This window comes from Podarcis gaigeae, assembly GCF_964106915.1.
Source record: "Podarcis gaigeae genome assembly, chromosome: 15".
Taxonomy (NCBI): domain Eukaryota; kingdom Metazoa; phylum Chordata; class Lepidosauria; order Squamata; family Lacertidae; genus Podarcis; species Podarcis gaigeae.
Window position 1 is genome coordinate 27927354 of NC_139692.1, and position 21330 is coordinate 27948683.

At 47.7% G+C, this 21330-nt stretch overlaps 1 protein-coding gene across 2 annotated transcripts in view; it reads right to left on the reverse strand.

Annotated features, from left to right (window-relative positions):
* Positions 1-2852: 2852 nt before the first annotated feature.
* Positions 2853-21330, reverse strand: part of ST14 (ST14 transmembrane serine protease matriptase) — a 39539-nt gene continuing 21061 nt past the window's right edge. For both annotated transcript variants that reach the window (XM_083714465.1, XM_083714466.1), the window contains exons 6-19: positions 20585-20620; positions 19660-19897; positions 18360-18499; positions 17124-17221; positions 15981-16090; positions 14516-14646; positions 14011-14115; positions 12673-12780; positions 12393-12506; positions 10975-11097; positions 9922-10105; positions 8149-8423; positions 7030-7169; positions 2853-6244 (exon numbers count right to left, since the gene is read on the reverse strand). In XM_083714465.1, coding sequence (XP_083570591.1) covers positions 6083-6244; positions 7030-7169; positions 8149-8423; positions 9922-10105; positions 10975-11097; positions 12393-12506; positions 12673-12780; positions 14011-14115; positions 14516-14646; positions 15981-16090; positions 17124-17221; positions 18360-18499; positions 19660-19897; positions 20585-20620 — 1964 coding nt within the window. In that variant the 3' untranslated portion in view covers positions 2853-6082. The remainder of the gene's footprint in view (positions 6245-7029; positions 7170-8148; positions 8424-9921; positions 10106-10974; positions 11098-12392; positions 12507-12672; positions 12781-14010; positions 14116-14515; positions 14647-15980; positions 16091-17123; positions 17222-18359; positions 18500-19659; positions 19898-20584; positions 20621-21330) is intronic.

The following is a 21330-nucleotide window of genomic DNA, read 5'->3' on the forward strand; positions in this document are numbered from 1 at the left end:
ATACCGTATTTTTCACTCTATAAGACGCACCAGACCATAAGACGCACCTAGGAAAACACGAAAAGGAAAATATTCTGAATCCCAGAAGCCAGAACAGCAAGAGGAATCGCTGTGCAGCGATCTCTCTTGCTGTTCTGGCTTCACCGAAAGCAAGGCAAAGCCTCTTCAGGGCAGCAGGAGGAAGGCTCCCCCTACCCTGAAGAGGCTTCGTGCAGCTATCCTAGAAGCCAGAACAGCAAGAGGGATTGCTGCGCAGCGACCCCTCTTGCTGTTCTGACTTCTGGGATAGCCGTGCGAAGCCTGCATTCGCTCCATAAGACGCATACACATTTCCCCTTACTTTTTAGGAGGGAAAATACGGTACATAAATTAAAATGGCATAAGAGAGAACCAGTATGTTATGCAAAGGTAGAATTTACATGTGTTACTCTGCGTGTTTTTACCTCTGCCCTCGCCTGCCACTGGGCACATGGCCTCTGGAATGTTGCCCAGAAGGGAATTTGGCCCCCTAGGCTGCAAAAAACCTTCCCCACACCTGCTTTATGGTCAGGACAGCTCCAGCTTTCAGCCTGGGTGCAAGGCACACCAGCACTTGGCTGTCTTAAGCAAAATTGCCTCCAAGGGCTAAGCAGCTCCAATAATCCTTCCTAGCAGTGGCAGGACCTCCATTACTCCGAGCCAATTAAAGGGGATGGATTGCATTTGGATTTGTCTACATTTAATTGCTGCTGCATCAGATTTGTGGTACCTTGGCGGGTGGACCGCGGGGGGAGAGGGGGTGTTGTTAAAACTTTACCTAAGATTAGCTTGATTCTCTTGTGCCAATCATAAGATCCGCTGCTTTCTTTTCGGGGACCGAGGGGATGGGGGAAAGACCCGAGGAGGGGAAGCCTGCAAGTCACGAAGGGAGAGATTAAGGCAGCAGCTCTCGCAGCCTCGTTCCAAGCAGGTTAAGGAGGAATAAATTAGGGAGAATTTCCACCAGGGGTGGGGGAACCACTGCTGCTTATATTAGAGTAACATTGGCTACCAGCCATTCCATCAGTGGGACAAATAGGAATCAGGTGCAGTCCATCAGCTTTGCTGGATTTCCAGTTCCTTCAGGCATCTCCTGCCCCTGAACTGTGCTAGCTGGTCATTATAAAAAAACAACTGCTTAGAAATTAGTGCCTGAGTTTTGGTTTTTCCTCTTCCCTCCCTATCCCCCTTTCCCTTTGTGTCTCTTTTTAAAGATTGTAATCCAGTGCACACAGGGGCTGCCTTGTTTTAAATTGATTATACGCAAGCCACTCCTGGAGCCTTTTTGCCTGGAGAGCAGGGTACAAAAAATGCTCTGTTTTTGGTCATCCACCCCCATTAAATTCAGTCCGTTTTGTTCCCGACTTGTCTCTCTGGGGTAATTTGAAGGGTGCCTTTTAAGATTACAAAGTACCGTATTTTTCGCTCTATAAGACACACCAGACCACAAGATGCACCTAGTTTTTGGAGGAGGAAAACAAGAAAAAAAATATTCTGAATCTCAGAAGCCAGAACAGCAAGAGGGATCGCTGCGCAGTGAAAGCAGCAATCCCTCTTGCTGTTCTGGCTTCTGGGATAGCTGCGCAGCCTGCATTCGCTCCATAAGACGCACACACATTGCCCCTTACTTTTTAGGAGGGGAAAAGTGAGTCTTATAAGGCAAAAAAAAAAAAGGTAGCTTGGTGTCCTTTTCGAGCTTCCTGCCTCTGGTCCTCTTAAAATGTGTGCCTGTGTGCGGGGAGGGTCATGCATGCATCTTTTGAGAACATGGCTCTAAACTGATGCACCTGAACCCTAAAGCACAACACAATCCACAGTCTTCCATTTCAAACACAACCCACAGCCCTCCATTTCACCTGCTGCAGCAACCATGGCTCGTTTTGTACTCTGCATAATCAGAACACAAAACAACAATGATTTTCTAGCATTTTCCAATTCTCTCGTACACAGGACCTGGTTTTTAAACCACTGGGAACTGTAGCTCTGGGAGAGGAATAGGGGCCTCCTAATTACTCTCTGCACCTTTACCTGCACTAAAATTCCCAGGAGTCTTCTGTTTAAAGTGAGAGACTACTGCTTTATATCTGCCTCTATTCTTCCCTCCCCAGCCCTTAAATGTTTTTTAACATCTAGCCAGCTAAAGAGCTTTGAGGATCTTAAAAAGCTCATTCATTTGCTTGTGACATTTTACTTGGGCCCTAATAAAGCTTTTAGGGTATTGCCCCTTTGGAGCACTGCTCTAGTGAAGACTACACACAGGTACCTGCCATTTTTCTCCATTTGCAGAGGCGGTGAGCGTGTCATCTTCCAGGCACTCCTGAACTACAGCTCCCAACCTCCCTGGCCAATGGTCCATGCTGGCTGGGTCTGCTGGGACTACCACAGCAGCATCTGGAAAGCTGTAGGTTCTCCACCACCCCCTAATTCACAGGGCAGCTCAGCCAACTCCATGATAGCTCCCTCATGCAGAAACTCTTTGCTTGAATTACTATCCTTATTATAACAAGCTGTGGTGGTTTCCTAGCTTTGTGCAAGACCACAGCGCCATCTGCTGGAGGGGAAGCACCAGCAGCATATATTATGATCAGGCCAAATCCCCACCTGGTCCAGCACTCTGTCCTCACAGTGACAAACCAGCATGTTCAACAAATATAGGTCCCTACATCATATCAGGGGGTTGATGTAAATGACCTTTGAGGTTTCTCTCCCACCTCTGATTCCCATTCTCACACAAACAAAAGTTCTGCTTTAAAAAAAAGGAAAGGACAACGTATTGAGATCATTTTTGTTACAAACAGTTCAGCACTTTTCGATGTTATCAAATGAGACTAACATTCTGTACAAAAAAATCGGTTTTAATGCAGATTAAAAATCACCAGACATAACAATCTCAATTCAGACCTTCAACAGCAAAAATGGGTGTCACGGTTTCCATTTAGATGTATTTACAGTGTTATTTTCTTTTTAAAAGGTACAATATATACATAAACAACAGAAAGTTGAAAGTCAACTCATTTAAAAATAATTTTGCAACATTTTCTTTAAAAAAAATAAAAAAGATAAATTATTGGGGGTGTCCCCTTATCTGTCCTTTCTTGTGGCTTCATTCTGCAAAAATGAAAATCATCGGCGCATTTCCCAGATTCTTAAATACCCTTTTGCAAATGCAAATAGACACTTTTCCTGTTTTAGAAAACTACTTCTTTTTTGTTCCCTGCTTATTTTTTTCACATCTATAAACTAGACCAACAAAAAGGGGATATAGCAGATATCTGGAGCAAGTGTAGCAGACCTTCATAAAGAAAACATTTTATTGTTATAAAAACAAAACGAAAACGCAATTAGGCACAAAAAACAGGAAATCTGCCTACAGAGTCTTGAGAAAGAGGGTCTCTCCCTATAGCATCCTCCATATTCCCTCCCCTTATGTATCTCTACTTTGGTGTGCTTATTACCCAAGGCTCCACCTGCCCCATACATTCAAGGAACTATGTACCACTTTAAATAGTCATGGCTTCTTCCCCATAAAAATTGGGAACTGCCATTTGTTCAGGGGCTGGAGCTGTTATTCCCCAAGGGATGTAGTACTGGAGGGAGAACAGGGGGTCTCCAAACAGCTTGCTGCCCCTTAACAAACTACAGCTCCCAGGATTCTTTGCGGGAGCCATGAATGTTCAAAGTGGAAAGACACTGTTTTAAATGTGCAGGGCACGTGCCCCCCCCCCATATGCTCCGTACTGCCGCTACACAATCAGGGGTTCCACCGTGTTAAAAGATGTCCTCTGCATTCCTATACAGCGCCCCCAGACAGAAAAAGGGACCCCCTATAGTCACCCACCACTGACACCGAAACAAAACAGAAACAAAACTGCAGCATCACATGCCGAGATCCATACATTAAACAAGGATATACAATTAAGGCACATATTGGCAATGCCAATCTGACCCGTAACGGGCCAGAAAAATCTCATTCATGCACACATACAAATGGGTTCTCTCTCACACACTTTCGCACACACGCTATGGCTCTACCGACATCTACCCTATTTTAAAAGGAAAACAGAGCAGGGGGGGGGGGGTAAACTGAAAAGTGAAGCCAGTATCCCCCCCCAACCCTTCACAAAACCCAGACCCAGAATGTTCTCCTAAGGCAGAGGTGGAGAAGGGATGTCTCTCTGGGGTGCTGATGGATCAACTCCCATCATCCCTGACCACTGGCCCTGCTGGGGTTGAGTTGGAGTCCTTCAACAACATCTGGAAGGCCACAGCTTCCGCACAAAACTACAGTGTCTGAGTGTATTACACCAGCTGGATCCTTGAGAATAACCCAGTGGAGGGAGACTACAAGTCCCAGAAGGCCATTCTTGGGATCCAGCAGTGCAGGATCAGGACACCTGGAAGTTGCTGCATGTTGTTTTGTTCTTCCCGCCTAGTTTAGAATCCTCTTTGCTCAAGGGGAGATACAGAATTCTGAGACACAGCTACAATGCCCCTCGGTTCTTAAAAAAAGCCTGTATCTTCAATATTGAGGCCTGAGAATCCTTTCTATTCGCTCTCAACACCTGTACCCTCAGTTGGAATACAGGTGTGTTTAACCTTTGCAAAAGCAACTACTTTGCAAGAGAGGATTCCCCCTATGAAATTTTTGGAGCTATCGCTGCCCAAGAGAATGAAATCCTGAAGCCGCTTAGGTATGCACAGGCCACAGGTGTTCCAGCAGGTCTTCTGTAGGAGCCCAACAGCCTCATCTTTCCTTTTAGGCTTTCCGCGTCAAAGTCATCAGTGCAGGTTTAGACAAGGTAGAAGTCAAGGCGGTGTCAGTTACATAAACTTGCAAGGAGAAGCAACAGTATTGCAGGATGTTGGGAAAATATAGTACTGACCCGAAGAGAGACACCTTTTAACTAGCCCATGGGCAGAGACATCTGCAGCCAGAGCCATTATCCCAGGTGAGGAAAGAGGCACAATGAGCTCAAGGAAGGAAAGCAGGGAATGAAGTCTAAGGTGTGCCCCAGGTACGCAAAGTTTAATGGGGCGGATGCCGGATAACCTAACCCTAATCCTAACCCCCTAAACACATTTTATGGGACCTGTGATGGAGCTTCAGGGGCTGAAGGCAGCCTGCCTGGATAGCCAACCTGCTGCAACAAGGGAATTAAAATTTGGCAGATGGGAAAGGGCTGGATGGAGGCAAGAGCACCCGTTTATAACTCGGTTACCTTTATAACTGCAGAACTTTGCAGTTAACTCTGCATTTAAAGATGTAATATCAAGCACACCTTTTCGGGGGAGGTGACACAATACCAAGATGAAATAGCAGATTTGATCCTATTAGCCAAGGCATTTCCATCAATATTAATATCTCTCTGTGTTTGTAGTCTGGGAAAAGAACACAGAAGACAGGCAACCTCTCCGGTCTATGAGCTGCTTTGAAAAACAAACAATGTTCTGGGAACTATCCTATTCACAGGGGGAATGCTGGGGTTTTTTTGGAAGGGAGGGGTGAGAAGAGGAGAAAATAGAAGACGTCACACATGCTACAGCAGACCAGATGAGTCCTAAAAACACAGAACAATGCGTCATTTCCTCTCTCTCTCTCTCTCTCTCTCTCTCACACACACACACACACACACACAAAAGTGGCCACTTGGTGTTCACTTAAGGCTACTTGGCCCTCATGCTGCCAACTAGTGGTCATTTAGGGGTACTGCACCTACCGGGCCCCTGCCTCAGGCGGCCTGCACAGGAGGTACCAGCTCCCTTGCAGATTTAAAGCAGGTTCACATTGAACATATTTCAGAAAGTCTCTGGAGACAGAGAACATGAGCAGCAGAGGGGCACTCTCAAAGGGTCAACTGCCCATCCAATCGGCCGCATACAATGAATCCAGGAGTGTCGCTGGTTTCATTTTCAGAGAAAAAAAAACCGAGAAGGAATTAGAGGAGCGAACAAGATTTGCAGAACCCCCTTCCTATCACAGGGGAATGTCTTCAGCTGCAAGCTTGATAGACCCAGAGACAGAAGAAGGGAGAGTCGTATGAACCGTCCCAGTCGCCGCAGCCATCTACACGCCGGTTTGCTCTTTGATCCAGGCCCGCAGCGCCGAAACACGAGTGTACATTCCCGGCTTGTTCCTCTGGGCACAGCCTTCCCCCCAGCTGACCACGCCAGCCAGGAACAATGTGTTGTTGGCCTCCAAGCTGACCAGTGGCCCACCAGAGTCTCCCTGCAAAGAGACAAGAACACACATGCTCAGAAAGGGGACCTGTTTTTGTGACTCTTTGTCCACCAGCCCAAGGAGCCGTTTCATTCTCAGGAGAGACCAGCATTTGCACCAAACGGCCTCCCTGGTGTGCTGTGGTTCTGGTGGGGTTCCCGTGCCCTTTGGCTGGGTTCGGGCACCTCCAAGGGAAGAAGCTGGGATTGCAAGGCGAGGCAATGATGATGGAGCGCCAACGCGAACAGCAGAGCCTGTGGGCTGCAGACAACCAAGTTCTAGTCAAGAGTAGATGTACTGATATCACAGTGCAGTTCTTCTTATTAAGAAGAGTTCGGATTTGGATTTGATATCCCGCTTTATCACTACCCTAAGGAGTCTCAAAGCGGCTAGCATTCTCCTTTCCCTTCCTCCCCCACAACAAACACTCTGTGAGTGAGTGGGGCTGAGAGACTTCAAAAAAGCATGACTAGCCCAAGGTCACCCAGCAGCTGCATGTGGAGGAGCGGGGAAGCGAACCCCATTCCCCAGATTACGAGTCTACCGCTCTTAACCACTACACCACACTGGCTAGCTAAGCTGTTGCCAGTGCAGCACACTGCATGTTTTGTGTTGCCCCTGTTTTTAAGCTTTTCTGCTTTTAAACGGTGCTGCATTTTGTTTCGTCGAGTCGCCTTGAGACTTTTCACTGCGACCCCCCTCAATTAGTTAATGAAGTAATTAAGAAGTCGGCAGGGCTGTATTCTGAGCTCTCCACAGCCATGGCCCCCTCTCTCCCTGCGGACAATTCCTACCTGACAGGCATCTTTCCCGCCTGTGAGGACCCCGACACACATCATGCGGTCCGTCACGTCATTGGGCACCATCAGGGACCTGCACACGGTCTGGTTGATCACACGGATTTCGAGCTTCTGCAAGATGCTGGCACCGTTGCCTGCAGAGGACCACAGAGGAGTTGCATGTGAGTAGGGATATAGTTTATTCAGGATGCTCTTTTAAGCATTAAATAAATAAATAAAAACCAGCCCTGCTAAGCGTGGAATGGATTCTCTGATTACAAGTCACCCAGATGCACAACCCCCACAAAAACTCTTAAACCCCTTAAGAGATGCCATTGGTTCCTGCCCTCTAGTTGCATCAGGGTAGAAGCTGCTGCTTCCTTTTAATGTAAAATGTTGCCTACGATAACTTTTACATCGTCTGGAGAAACTTTATAAGATTATACAAACAATGAGGCATACGGCGGAATGGTGCCTATGGTCTCCAGCAGGGTCTCCCAAACGTGGGTCTCCAGCTGTTTTTCGACTACAACTCCCATCATCCCTAGCTAGCAAAGACCAGTGGTCAGAGATGATGGGAACTGTAGTCCGAAAACAGCTGCAAACCCAAGTTTGGGGGGAACTCTGTTCCACAGCATAGTTTGGCGTGCATGAAACACATATTTTAATTAGCATTTGGTTCTTCTTTCCTCCTGTCTTTACATAAACCCTGCAAGACCAGCACTGCTGCTGACACAATATATATTTTCATTAGTGGTCAACAGTCCAAGCGACGGAGGTTATCGTTTTGTGCTTGTTAAGATTGTCCTTTTTATATATACATATAACATTTTATTGCAAGACAACTTACATAAGAAATAAAAAAGAAAAAGAACAATTCGGACAGACAACAGATTGTCATGATTTTAGCATATGCACTCTTGATAAAGTCCTGTGGTGGATTAAGAGAAGACTCTCTCGTTTTATCTTTGTGATATATATTTTAAATGTTGCCTCCTTCCACCAAACTGCAGATCTGCCCTTGTTTTACTCCCCTTGTCACTGCCTCTGAGTCGGAATCACAGAACTGTGGGCACCAAGAGTCGTCTAGATCAAAGGCCTACGACGCCCCCTTCACATCCCCACCCAACTCACCTGATTCTTGAGTGGCTCCCCATCCCGTCACCCACAGGGATTTGCCAACGGGGAAGTCATGGGTGACATCAGGCAGGCAGATAGGCTGGATGTATTTGTTGAACTCGACCGGGCTGGACAGCTCTGCCACAGCAATGTCGTTGTCGTAGCTGGCGTCATTGAAGTATGGGTGGCGGATGACCCTCTTCAGGCCCCGCTGCTGAACGTTGCTGTTGCCCCTGTCCCCCTGGTCGAGAAGCCCCATGTAGGCTGTTATCGTCCTGTGGTCCAAATGCCTGCGGAGGAATTGGCAGGTAGGAAGATCAGGAGATGCTCTGTTCTTTTAGAGGGGGTAACCATTGCACCATGCACCCTGCAGCACTCAAGTTTGTGTTACACCCTCGACTCCCAAGGAAAGTCGTTTTGGGACAGCTGCCCATGCCTCTCCCCCAAATGTGCCCACTGGCCCAAAAAGGCAAGCAGTGCTAAAACTCATCTAAAGAATCCCTAGCACAGGGGTCAGCAAACTTTTTCAGCAGGGGGCCAGTCCACTGTCCCACAAAGCTTGTGGGGGGTCGGATTATATTTTGAAGTGGGGGGGGGATCAACGAATTCCTATGCCCCACAAATAACCTAGAGATGCATTTAAAATAAAAGGGCACTCATGTAAAAACACGCTGATTCCCGGACTGTCCACGGGCTGGATTTAGAAGGCGATTGGGCCGGATCCGGCCCCTGGGTCTTAGTTTGCCTACCCATGCCCTAGCATCTCATCTATGTATGGCCTTTTGGTAATTACTACAATGCCAATGGTAAAAAGTATAGTCAGTCTGGTTAAAGCACAATCTCATCTACCACGCCATTAAGTTGTGCGACTTCAACTATACACGGCTGGTTGAAGTCGCAGAAATTTGACCCAAGGAAGGCAGAGAGCTTAGAACCTCTATCTATGCTGGGTCTGCTTGGGTTGCCAAGTGCGAAAAGAGCTTAGAAGCTCTTCGCCTTGCTTGCTGGACGAGGTCGCTTCGGAACAGGGATTCTTGGTGTGCTGAGAATTCTCTCTCCCCCTCTATCCATTGCAGGGGAGGGGGTGTGTGGCTCCAATTATTTGGGTATACATGATTTTGTAGCTATGCTGAACCCTTCGAACCGAAGCCCTGCATGAGATGCATCCATGATGCATTGCAGAAGAAGCTTTGTCTTAAGAGAATGGTAGCTTTCCAAAATTATTTGCAAAGCCCACAATGGAGGGGAAACTGGAACGAGACAATCTCCTGGGTCACAGTTTGTTCTGGTTCAGGCGTGCCAGCTCCTAGGGTGCAGGTGTCTTCAGCCTCCTCAGTATGCGCTAGCAGGAGGCTGGGCCCCCTTGATGTGGAAGGGGCAGAGGATGTGGGGCAGTGTGCTTCAGTGGCTGGCTCCTCCTGAGCGCGAGAGAGGAAGTTGCACTGAGCTCCACGTTCCGCCTCCTCCCAGCATCAGGAGAGCAACATGTGCATGACGTCACACATGCGCAACATGCACCAGGTGCATGACGTCGTGTGATTGCGACATGTGTCACACTCATAATGGCACATGTGCCTCAATGCACGCTGGCCCCCCTTCGATCTTGGGCGCAAGACAGCTCCTGTTCTGGTTTATGCGAAATTAAAACGGCACCATCCCATGCTCTACTGGACTCAATGCACTCCCAGCACGCTGCGAGATGGACCCAGAAGCCTCACCCTCAGGTTCAAGCATATATGCAGAACATAAGCCAGTCCATTACTGGAGAAATCCTAGATCTCTACCCACCTCCTCCAGTCATCCTGGAAGCAATGCGCTGCAGAGACCACCCAATTCTGAGATATCAAGGAGGCTCCGCAGAAGTGACCGGTGTCCTTGGTGTGGAAGCTGACCTGCCACGGCCACTCGCCCTCGTCGGAGTCCTCCCCACCAATAATCCGGGACTGCTTGCTGTAGAAGCGCTTGCCGCAGTCTGGAAGGAGCAAGAGTCAGAACACCAACGCATGAGTAAATTTGCCCTCCTGCGATCCCCAAGCAACATCACACATCACTCCTGCTTCTAGACCCTTACAGACGGCTTCTAAACCCCCTTCCAGGTGCTGCTGAACTAAAACTCCCAGCATCCCTGCTCACTGGCCACACTGGCTGGAAGCTGTAACCCAGCAATATCCAGAAGGCCACAGGTTTCCCAGCCCTGCCCCCAAACGCTTCTGCAAAATTAACTGGCAGCTAGAGAGGGGTGTCATTGGAAGCATTTGCAAAACAGGCGAAATAGGCTTGTAGTAGGAACGCTTAGCATTTATATACTGCCTGAACCCTTGAAGGGGTTTCACATGCTTTATCATACTGTTACAAAAACCCTAGAAGCAGCCTATTGTTGCTCCTGAAGGAGCATCTCCACCCCCAACATTTAGCCCGGACACCGAGGTCCAACTCCAAGGGCCTTCTGGCAGTTCCCTCATTGCAAGAAGTGAGGTTACAGGGAACCAGGCAGAGGGCTTTCTCGGTAGTGGAATGCCCTCACATCTGATGTGAAGGAAATAAACAACTACCTGACTTTCAGAAGACATCTGAAGGCAGCCCTGTTTAGGGAAGTTTTTAATGTTTGAAGTTTCATCGTGTTTTTAATATTCCGTTGGGAGTTGCCCAGAGTATCTGGGGAAACCCAACCAGATGGGCGGGGTATAAATAGTAAATGATTGTTCTTGTTCTCTTTTACGTTTGTGACGTGAGTGACATTTTGGTCAAGTGCTCTTGAGCTGCTGACTCTCTGCTAACCGTGCAAGAGTGCATCTCAGGTCATCGGCTTCCCAAAAGGTGACAGCTGGAACCATAACTCACTGCAATTGTCCTCGTCCGAGTTATCACTGCAGTCCTTATTCCCATCGCATTCCGGGTTCTTCTTGCTCAAGCACTGGTTATTGCGGCACTTGTAGGTGTACGTTTTGCAGGAGACGGTGTCCACTGCAAGCAAACCACAGGCAAGGAGGCTCAGCGCCAGGAAACATTTAGCACAGCAGCATTCCCTATGCTAAGCACAGAGAAATCCATGTCCACAGAGGATCTTGCTTGCATTCAGTAAGAATCTCCCTGCTGGGGAAATTCAGAGCAGAGCAGAGAGGGACTCCAGGACCGCTGCACATCCTGTCCCTGGAAACCATCATCCTCATGGGGAAAGGCTGTTTGCTGCTATGCATGTCTCTATTGTTATTCGTTTCACAAAATTTATGCAATGCTCGACTGTTTTGTTTTTAAACACCCTCAAAGCAATTTACAAAAAAAAAAAAAGGACAGAAAAAGTTACAGCCCTAGTTTGCAACATGCAAACATTGAAATGCTAAAACAGATTATGCCAACTTTATAAGCATATCTGGGTAGGCTTGTTTAAACAAGAATGTCTTTAGCAAGCACCGGAAAGAGCACAGTGAAGGAACCTGCTTGATATCAATAGGCAGGGAGTTCCAAGGGTAAGTGCTGCCCCCTACACAGCTAAGGCACTGAAATTTCAGGAAACCAGAACAAATACTGGGACACTGGTGTGTGTGGGAGGGTTGTCTATCTGTCTCCCCTGCTGCCAATGAAACCTCCTCCTCAAATTGCAGGAAGGCTGTGCTCTGCTTCTGGATTCTAAAACCAGACCTGAATTATTCAAGTGCACAAAGTGAGTTCCCCCCAGTTTTCTGGTTATTTCCTTTCATTTATTCACTAACTTTTCCTCTGAGGGACTCAAGGTGGCGTACACAGTTCTTTCCCCCTCCCTGTTGTATTCCCACAACAACCCTGGGATGTAGGTTAGGCTGAGAGATGCTGAATGGCCCACGGTCACACCCAGGGAGTTTCATGGCCAAGTGGGGGAGATTTGAAGCCTGCTCCCTCCCAGGCCATAGCCTGACACTCCAACCATTACCCCACAGCAGTGCCGTCCCTAGCAACTGACTGCAAGTCCCGTTCTGAGGGCCTTGGCGTAGCAGGGGTTGCTGGTGCCCCCTGAGACTGGCAGGGTGCAAGGCAAAGAAGCCAACAGTAGGGGAGGCAGCAGAGCTGATGGTGGGCAGAGCCAACTAATTTGAGTTTTGTCTCCCTCCTTCTCCTCCCTGCCAAGTTCTACAAGAGCAAGAGTGAAGCTGACAGGCAGGGACCCGCACCCTGGACTGGCTGGGAGAAGGCAGACATCTGGGGCCTGGCAGAGGGCAGACAGGGCAACAGACCCTCCCAACCCAATGATTTCTTATGGCTCCTCATTGTGCTAAGAGTCGTACCACGGCCACAGCTCCCCTCGTCACTGCCATCGCCGCAGTCATCCTTGCCGTCGCATTTCTTGCTCTCTGGGATGCAGTTGCCATTGCTGCACCGGATGTTATTTGCCGGACATTCTGCCCAACGGAAAGAGAAGCCACAGGTCAAAATTGCAAAAAAGAAGAAGCAAAAAGGCACCCACACAGATCCCTGGCACAGCAGAGGCAGTGGGAGGGGACAGCCCGCCCCCCCCCCAGCCCCACATCGCTTTGACCAAGACCCCCTTTCCCAGGCCACACTCACTGCACTCGGCCTCATCGCTGCCGTCCCCGCAGTCGTCCATGCCGTCGCAGAACCACAATTTCGGCTTGCAATAACCATTCCGGCATCTGAACTGCTTCTCGGTGCAAGCTGGGAGGAAGGAGGCAGAGAAGCAGTTAAGAGAGGCAGCGCAACCTGGTGACTTACAGAGCAACAGGGCCCCACAGAGCGTCAGATATGGGATGGCTGAAGTAGAGTTTGGGAGAACCCAACGCTTGCACAAAGAGGCACCAATCCTGACCTGGAATCTGCGAGTCATGAAGGGAAGCGTGCAAAAAGCAGGAAAAATACACTGGTGCTGGTCCAGTGCTTGTCCTACTCAGAGTAGTCCCACTGAAATCAATGAGCATGAGTAGTTATTTTATGTCTGGCTTTTTGTTTTGTTTTTACAATAATCTATAATTGCATATAGACTATGTAGATTGACCTCACATCCTGTTTTGCAGAATTTTGTATAGCTTGCTTTTAAAAAGAATTTTTTTTTTTAATCCATTGACTTCAGTGGGTCTACTCTGAGCAGGACCAGCATTGGAGACAATCCTCTTGGGTTTTTTCCTCAACAGGCACACGTTTCTGGAGCCTTTTAATTTATTTATCACATATTTATCCCACCTTTTCCTCCAAGGAGCTCGAGGTGGTGTACATGGTTCCTCCCCACATTTAATTCCCCACAAATGAACTTGTGAGGATGGTTAGGCTGAGAGGCAGTGACAGGCACAACAAGATCACACTCAGTGAGCTTCATGGCTGAGTGGAGATTCAAACCCTGGTCTCCCAGGTCCCAGATGAAAGGCAGTGCCCTCTCTATGCTCTTTCTATGGCAGATCAGGACTTGCCCTTCAGCGAAGCTATGCCATTTATCTTTTGTGCCAAAAGGTCTGGAAACTACCCTTCGCCACAGCAGCTGCATTTGGTGCTAGCCACAGAATTCACCACCCAGAGAATCATGGCTTTAATTTGTGTGTTTTTTTAAAAGCAAGTTTCTAGACCATATGATGGCAAACATATGCATCAAAGGATGTAGAAGACATTGCCTGCCAAAACCTCCTAGGCTGGAGGGTAGGTTGGGGTGTGGAAATTGGGATTTCCAGGAGTTTTATACAGGAACATTTTTTTATTTTTTTTTGGCACTCCCAACAGCTCATCTTTGGAACGGTTTTGCAAACCGTATGAGGCATAGTCAAATTTGCACACTTTCACTTGGTGGCAGAAACCAGATCTGCTATAATGCAAGATCAAGGCACAAAACATACATAGCCCCGTTCCATATCCATATTTCCAAATTCTCTCAAGGGAGCTGAGCAGAGGAGAAGGACTCACTGCAGTTTTTCTCGTCGCTGGCATCCGTGCAATCGTTGTAGCCATCGCAGCGCAGGGTCTTGGCGATACAGCGGCCGGTGTTGCAGGCAAATTTGCCTGGACAGGCTACAAGTCAGAAATTGGGGTGAGGGGAGAGAGGAGAGGTACGATAAGTCTTGCAAACAGTGCAGAGTACCAATTCCCTGCCTCCTTTTTCAACGGGGTGTTTTCAGTCTGCCCCACTGGACGTCTCTTTCCCCTGGGAAAAGTCTCTTCCCCTTGCAACTGCTAAGGCCGCCCTTGGATGCAAGAGGCCAGAAAAGGAATATCAGAAATTACTTCTGAAGGTGCAAAGGGAATGCGGTCAATAACATTTCTTTTCTCCTTCCTCCAAGCTGTGCACCAGGCAATGAACCTCTTCCATGCCCTCCTTCATCCTTTAAAAGGTCCAAATGCTTTAAGTCTCTCCCCCACATCCGACCCACTCCCAGCACCTCACCCCCAACCTCACAGCATTCCCACTTACGGTCGTTGGATTGGTAGGACATGAACTCTGCCGAAAAGCCGCTGTCTACCAATGAAAGATCCGAATGGAAACGGACGGAAATCTTGTTGGTTTTGCTCAATATTACAAATTGCTTCTTCTCGCCGCAGTACCTGAAGGGATCACACGGAGGCAGGGAGCCAATGAGAGGAGAGACAGTCCTTTTTTTAAGACAACATCATTCCAAACACAGACACTGAGGTGGACAGGGGTTTCCCCCATTCCTCCCCACCATAAGAGAGCAAGCCCATTGCACAAAACAGTATATACAAGACTAGTCCTGCCCAGTGACTGAATTGCTGCACTAAGGAGCTGGTTTCCCTGAACAGTGTGGGAACCTAAGGCTCTCTCCAGAACCTCCTTGTCCCATCTGAGCCTGCCTGTGCATTGAGCTCAGCCTCAGAAGCTCTGCTTTCCACCCTGTCGCCATTAGAGGTTCAATGGAGAGCATAGCAGACGGGAGCTTTTTAGTGGTAGCACCACAGTCAGGTTTTCTAAAAACCTATTTGAATATATGCCTTTGCCAACTCTCACTATGACTCCCATCATCCCTGACAGCTATGCCATCTGGGGCTTTTTAAATGAAAACAGTGCTCTTTATGTTAAACGATTTGCCGTTTTAAGCTGTTTTAATACAGTGTTTGCCATTCCTCTTTAAAACTAAGTTTTGTTTTGTTTTTCTAATAGTTTTTATTAAACACTTTCTTGGGTTACAAAAGCACACACAGCGTCTCTGCTTTCAGTTCTTAAGAGTCCTTTTTGGAACTGGTGTCTTTAATGCCCATTTATTTCAGAGCTGCAGTACTCTGCAGATATTTTCCGATTTAAGTCTGCAAACCTGGTCCAGCCCCACTGCCAGCAGCAGCAGCAGCTGGCGAGACATGTGCCACTACAGCATACCCGGGGATGTCAAGGCCATGTGGAGGAGCGGTGCCCCTGAGCTATGCTGACCCTGACCCTGGCCTGGCCCAGGATGGGACCCTGATGCCTTTGGGCAGGAAGCCAGGTCTCTTTCCTGCCAACATTCACATTCCAGCTCCTTCTAAGAAATCACAGCCTCAGTGGGTTGGGGGTCCCCAGATCCAATAGTTAGCTCTAACTTTAAAAAAACCAAAAACACTTGAGCTTATTTATAACATAACCAAGTATAACAACAGGTGCCAAATAAAACAAAAGCAGAAACCAGACCTAAGCACATCGGAACAAATTTCCATACGAAAACGCAATGTGATAAATTAATACAATAAATTGCAAATTGGGTTTACATTATCCTTTTTTCCCCACCCCAAAATATTATATAAAGGCTCCGTTTCTCCATAAAGCCATCGCCTTGTTTTCTGCCCTCTCTATTTCTCACCATCTGTGTAAACCTAGCCAGGCAGACAACGTCCCAGATTTTAGTTTCACCCCTTCTCTCACACCCAGTTTTGGCACTTAGCTCTCTTACTTGACGTTGTTGACTTCCACATAGTCTTTGGGGCAGGAATTGAGTGGGATGCCAGGCTCAGCAAGAAAGAAGTTGTTGAAGCGCACTTTCGCTCTCTTCTCAGTGGGGACCTGAGGACAAGATGTGGGTGGTGGGAAAAGAGATAAGGGACTCAGCTACACCCAGTCAAATATGTCATTGTAACTGCATTACAAACATGTGACACCAGAGGGCGCTGTAGAGCAGCCCACATCAACTATGGGATTTTTCATTGAGTTTTAGAACACATTTTTTTCTTTCTATTTTAACTTTACAAAGTTGTTGTTGTACTTCACCAGATCTTAACCTATTACAGTATTTGTAAGAACAGATTCTAAATATCGTTGAATTTGTCCATGGCAAGTCTGCGTTATTATGCAAGTTCTTGATATGTTGCGAGTTTATATAAGTCTTTGATCCAATTGTAGAAGGGAGCCTCAACCTCGCCTCTCCAGATGTTTTTGGCCTACAACTCCCATGATCCCTAGCTAGCAGGACCAGTGGTGAGCGATGATGGGAACTATAGTCTCAAAACATCTGGAGGGCCTGGTTTAGGGCTTTAAAGTCAGCACCAACACTTTGAATTGTGCTGGGAAACATACCTCCAAGCTACTTTGGTAACAGAGCATCAGATTAAAAAGAACAACCACCACCATGTATCTTTCTTGGGAGCAACCAGAGCCTAAGAGCAGCCTGGCAGACCAGGACAATGGTGCACAAACTCCTCTTGTTTCCCCACAGCAGCCAACCTGAGCACATGCTTTGAAAACTGGAAGCCAGTAATACGGAAACAAGTGCTAACACGGCGTGTAATTCCACTGTATTTCCCAAAGTGGCTTTTACGTCGTATGGGAACTCAAATATAACACGGAAATCAACAGTAAGTGAAACGTTGGGGTAATAGAATGGGCTGCCCATGGGAATGCAGCCGTCTTCTGTTTGTTAAATTGTTTTGGGTGGTTTTCAAAATTTATTGATACGGCATGCAAACTGCTTTCTTCCCCCAAAACACACACACACATGCACACACAGCTGCGTGTTGCAAGATGCTTTGGTCCCAAGCTCACTGTGCAAAGGCAGCAGTTAAACTAAGTCAGGTCCAAGTAAGAAAAGATCCGCTCTTACCACTATATTCCAGACACAATCCATACCAGGAGGATAGTGGGCTGGGTAATAAGGAGAGGAGAAGGTTCCGGATATTGCCGTCAAATCTGCGCCACAATCTAGAATAAGCGGGATAGAAGCAAACAAAGGAAGTGAGCCCTACTTCTGAAGCTGCAAGGACAAGCCGACAGGAAGAGAGACGTGGGCAGAATGTCCTTAATGAGGGTAAGCCGGTCTCCGGAGGTACCAGGCGGACTCTGAGGCCTGGATAGGACTCGGGAGACCAATTACGCCTCACCTGTTCACATCTGTCCTCTGACTCAGCCCCATGTGCATCTCTTGTTAGAAGGCATCGTCAGAGCAGCAGCAAGAGGGATGCTATTTATTGCCCAGTTGTTCCAAGACAAAAAAAGGGAAAATTATGCCCCAGCTTCCCTCTTACGAAAGGATGGATTACCCACAAGATGATTTTCGGCCGTAGATGCTTTTTAACCCAACCTTCTCCTCTATAACTCAATCTTCCATAATCAGGGGTGGGGAGCCTCAGGCGCAGAATGTGGCCCCTTCAGGCTTCTGCATCCGGCCCCCTGAAGTTGCCCCCAGATCAAACCCCTCACTGCCCCTGCACACACCAGGAGTTTTCACCTGGCAGGACTGTGCCCTCGGAGCGTGACTCTTGCGCAAAGGCAGAGAGATGTGGGAGCACAGAAACTAGCCTACTGCACAAAGGTAAAATTCGCATTCATTGCTCTGCCTGCTTTTGCCTCTTGACCCTCCCACCAACAGCATGCGGCCCTTGGTAAGTTTCCCAGAAGGGAATGTGGCCCTTGGGTTAGAAATAGACTATATATGTTCGTGAATGTAAGTGGCCTTTGCTTTTTAGCAGGGATTCCTGCATTGCAGGGGGTTGGACTAGTTTGTTATTGTTTAGTCATGTCTGACTCTTCATGATCCCATGGACCAGAGCACGCAGGCACTTCTGTCTTCCACTGCCTCCCGCAGTGGACTAGTTCAGTGTTTCCCAAACTTAGGTCTCCGGCTGTTTTGGGACTACAGTTCCCATCATCCCTGACCACTGGTCTTGCTAGCTAGGGATGATGGAAGTTGTAGTCCCAAAACAGCTGGAGACCCAAGTTTGGGAAACATTGAACTAGAGGATCCTTAAGGTTCCTTCCAACTCTACAATGTTATGAATGGATAGGCAGACAGATAGACAGACAGACAGACAGACAAGAAGTGGCTGCCAAGGGCTCTTACTTTTTTTCTTTGGCATCTGGAAGAACTCTGCCTTGAACCCGGGATACCGCTCTGTGGCATCTGTGATCAGCATGACCAGGAGAACATTTGTAGAGGAGACAAAGGTCAGGTTGTAGGATGGTCCATAGCTGCCACACAGCCTGGGAGGGAGGAAAACACCAGGTGGTGGGTGAGGGGAAGAGAAAAGAGTCTACCACCCAACAGCCACTCTTTGTAGCTGCTGCTCCTCTTCCTCCATATTGGAAGTGGGCTTAAGAACCACAAAGGTCATTCGGGAGATGAGCAACGAGAGCTACGGTTGCTCCCAATGAATCCAAAGCCCACCACAATGCCATATCCTTGCGATTGGCCCCACCTCTTGACACTGGATCTGGGGGGCACCAGGAAGAAGCTGCTCTTTAGCATTGCAACCATTTGCATTTTAACTATTAGAAGGATGCCGCGTAAAAAAACCAAAGATGTTAATGTTAGCTGATTTTAATCGAGCCATTGGCACATTGCATTGTAATTTGTTTGCAAGGAGAAAGGAAAACTCTGATCCTAAACCTCCACTGCCTTGCGGGACATTTTCAGATTAATAGTAATAAATAAATAATAATAATAATAATAATAATAATAATAATAATAATAATACCCTTGCTGGTACCTTTCCTGGGAAAATCAGAGGCTCACTATGTCAGGTTCCTACTGGAAGACTAGACAAATGCTAGAACATTAGCAGTGGTGAAGTTTTTATCGGTGGTTGCAAGAACCAATGATCCCTATCTTTAAGTCTGAACAAAATGCTTGTTTAACCTGGAGGTAGGCTGTCTGAATTGTGCATTGCTTTGTAACGATTTGTTGGGTCTCTGGACCGTAATAAAGATTGATTGACTTATACCCTGCCCACCTGGCCGGGCCTCCCCAACCACTGGGCGGCTTCCAACAGGATATTCAAAACACAATAAAAGATCAAACATTAAAACTTCCCTAAGCAGGGCTGCCTTCAGAGGATAAGGCCCAAGAGTGAACCCTATACAACTCCAGAGTGGAGACCCTGAGATGGGTGGATGTACCCTTCTTTCGGGCATTTCTTGCAGCCAAGCTGGTGCCAGGCTGGTACTGCTCTGCTTTGGTACCTTGTACCTTCTCTGCTCCTGAGCTATGGCCCTTCTCTCTGTACCGCAAAGAGCCTTTGAAACTTAAAAGCGGCCAGCAAGAGCAGAAGCTGAACCCACTGTCTCCTTCCAGGCGTGCCACGAATGCTTGCTGCTCCTGCACTTCAGAGGATTCATTCAACGGGGAAGGGCAGCCAACTTACTTTACCAGCGCATGGGCTTCGACGGGGCTCAGCGTGTCGTACACCTTGACAAAGTCGTTCCCCACGTTGCAGGGCTCCAGGTCGAACGTCGTGAAGGTCAGGCTGATGACGGAATCGGCGTCGGCTCTCAGGACCCAGAGGCATCGCGCGTTGGATGGGTAGGCGCTGTTTGGGAACCCGGGCGTGGTGAAGCTGGTGACCACACCCTCTTTCGCATGCAAGGCATAGCTGCAGCTGTCTGAGAAGGTGGGGAGAGAGGGAGGGAGGAGGAGGAGGAGGGGGTCTCAATAGGGAGAATGCAAAAGCAATGAAGGACCAGGCGGTCCATTTCAAACAAAGTCCCAAGAAAGAGTCCAACAGGGCAGGATACTAAATTGAGGCCAAATGGTTAAAAAAATCCCACCATGTTCACCAATATCCTTGGCTATTATAGGGGGAAATAAACGCTCCTAAAACCTGCATGATTTAAACTCTTTCCCCTCATGTTAAGAAGAGGACATTTTCACAATGCTTGGGGCATGCTTTTGGTTCCCCCCCCCCTTCCCAATTTTTGCTTGCTAAATAAACCAGGTTGGGTGGGCAAGGAAGAATAGGTAAGAGTCGGTCGTGCAAGGCTGAAGTCTGTCCAGCTCTGTTGCAACTCTAAAACACCCAAATGTCAAAAACAAGGCATTAAGAAGCGGCTTCTCTGTCTCCAAAGCAAATTCATCTTAGGAAGCTTCGCTTGAGGAAACCAACCCAGCCACAAAACTGATTTGGACTCTGCAGGGGCTGTTCTGAGTGGGTTGCCCTTCATAACTTAGCAGAGCCTTGTTCCCCAGACTCAGACGCTCCTGTCTCTCCCAGACGGAGAGGAGGAACAGGCCCCCTTGTACAGATGACCCAATGAGTCTTGTATGGCTACAAAACCAATCACAGTACTTACTGTCCCGTTTTGCCTTAATGATATCTGGATCAGAAGCTAGGAGTTAAAGAGAGAGAGAGAAAATACATTAATTGTGCAGGCCCCGTTGTAGGGGGAACCCAGCCAGTCTGCATTCCCTGGAGACACAAAGGTTGGCTCATCTCTCCCCCTACTTTGATGGACTCCAATGCAAGGATCCTTTGTGAGAATGTAGAAGTGGATGAGTCACCATGACTCAGCCAAAAAGATGTATTTCATTTCATTGTCGTGGATTTCCCTCCCCAAAAATCCACCCAACGCCACAGTCTGTACTGCACACCCATAAATAAACTTCTGAAGTACGAATGAAGTAACATTCTTATAGTTCCTCGGTTAGCAAGTTTTGCTGCAGGAACGTTTTTAATTAGGATGGTTTTGGCAGGGGGCAGAGAGATATTACCATCAGAATCGGAGCACATGGTGGGGGGCAGTGGGGGTAGGGGAGGCAATCTTTACATTCCTTATTCTGAAGAGAAAATTCAAATGTCCTCTGGACCTTTAATATGCCAGCCCCAGGCCTCTCTCCCCCACCGGAACCCCTCATTATAAGGGCGCAATATTTAAATTTGCTCATTTTATAAAATGTATACGCTGCTTGATTGTTAAAAAACAACAACTCCTCCTTGAAGGGGTTTACAGCAAAAGATAAAACAATAACATTATCAATAAGAAAAGTGAGTTAAAATAAAAATAAGACTAAAAACAGATTAAAACTCACATCAACTTTC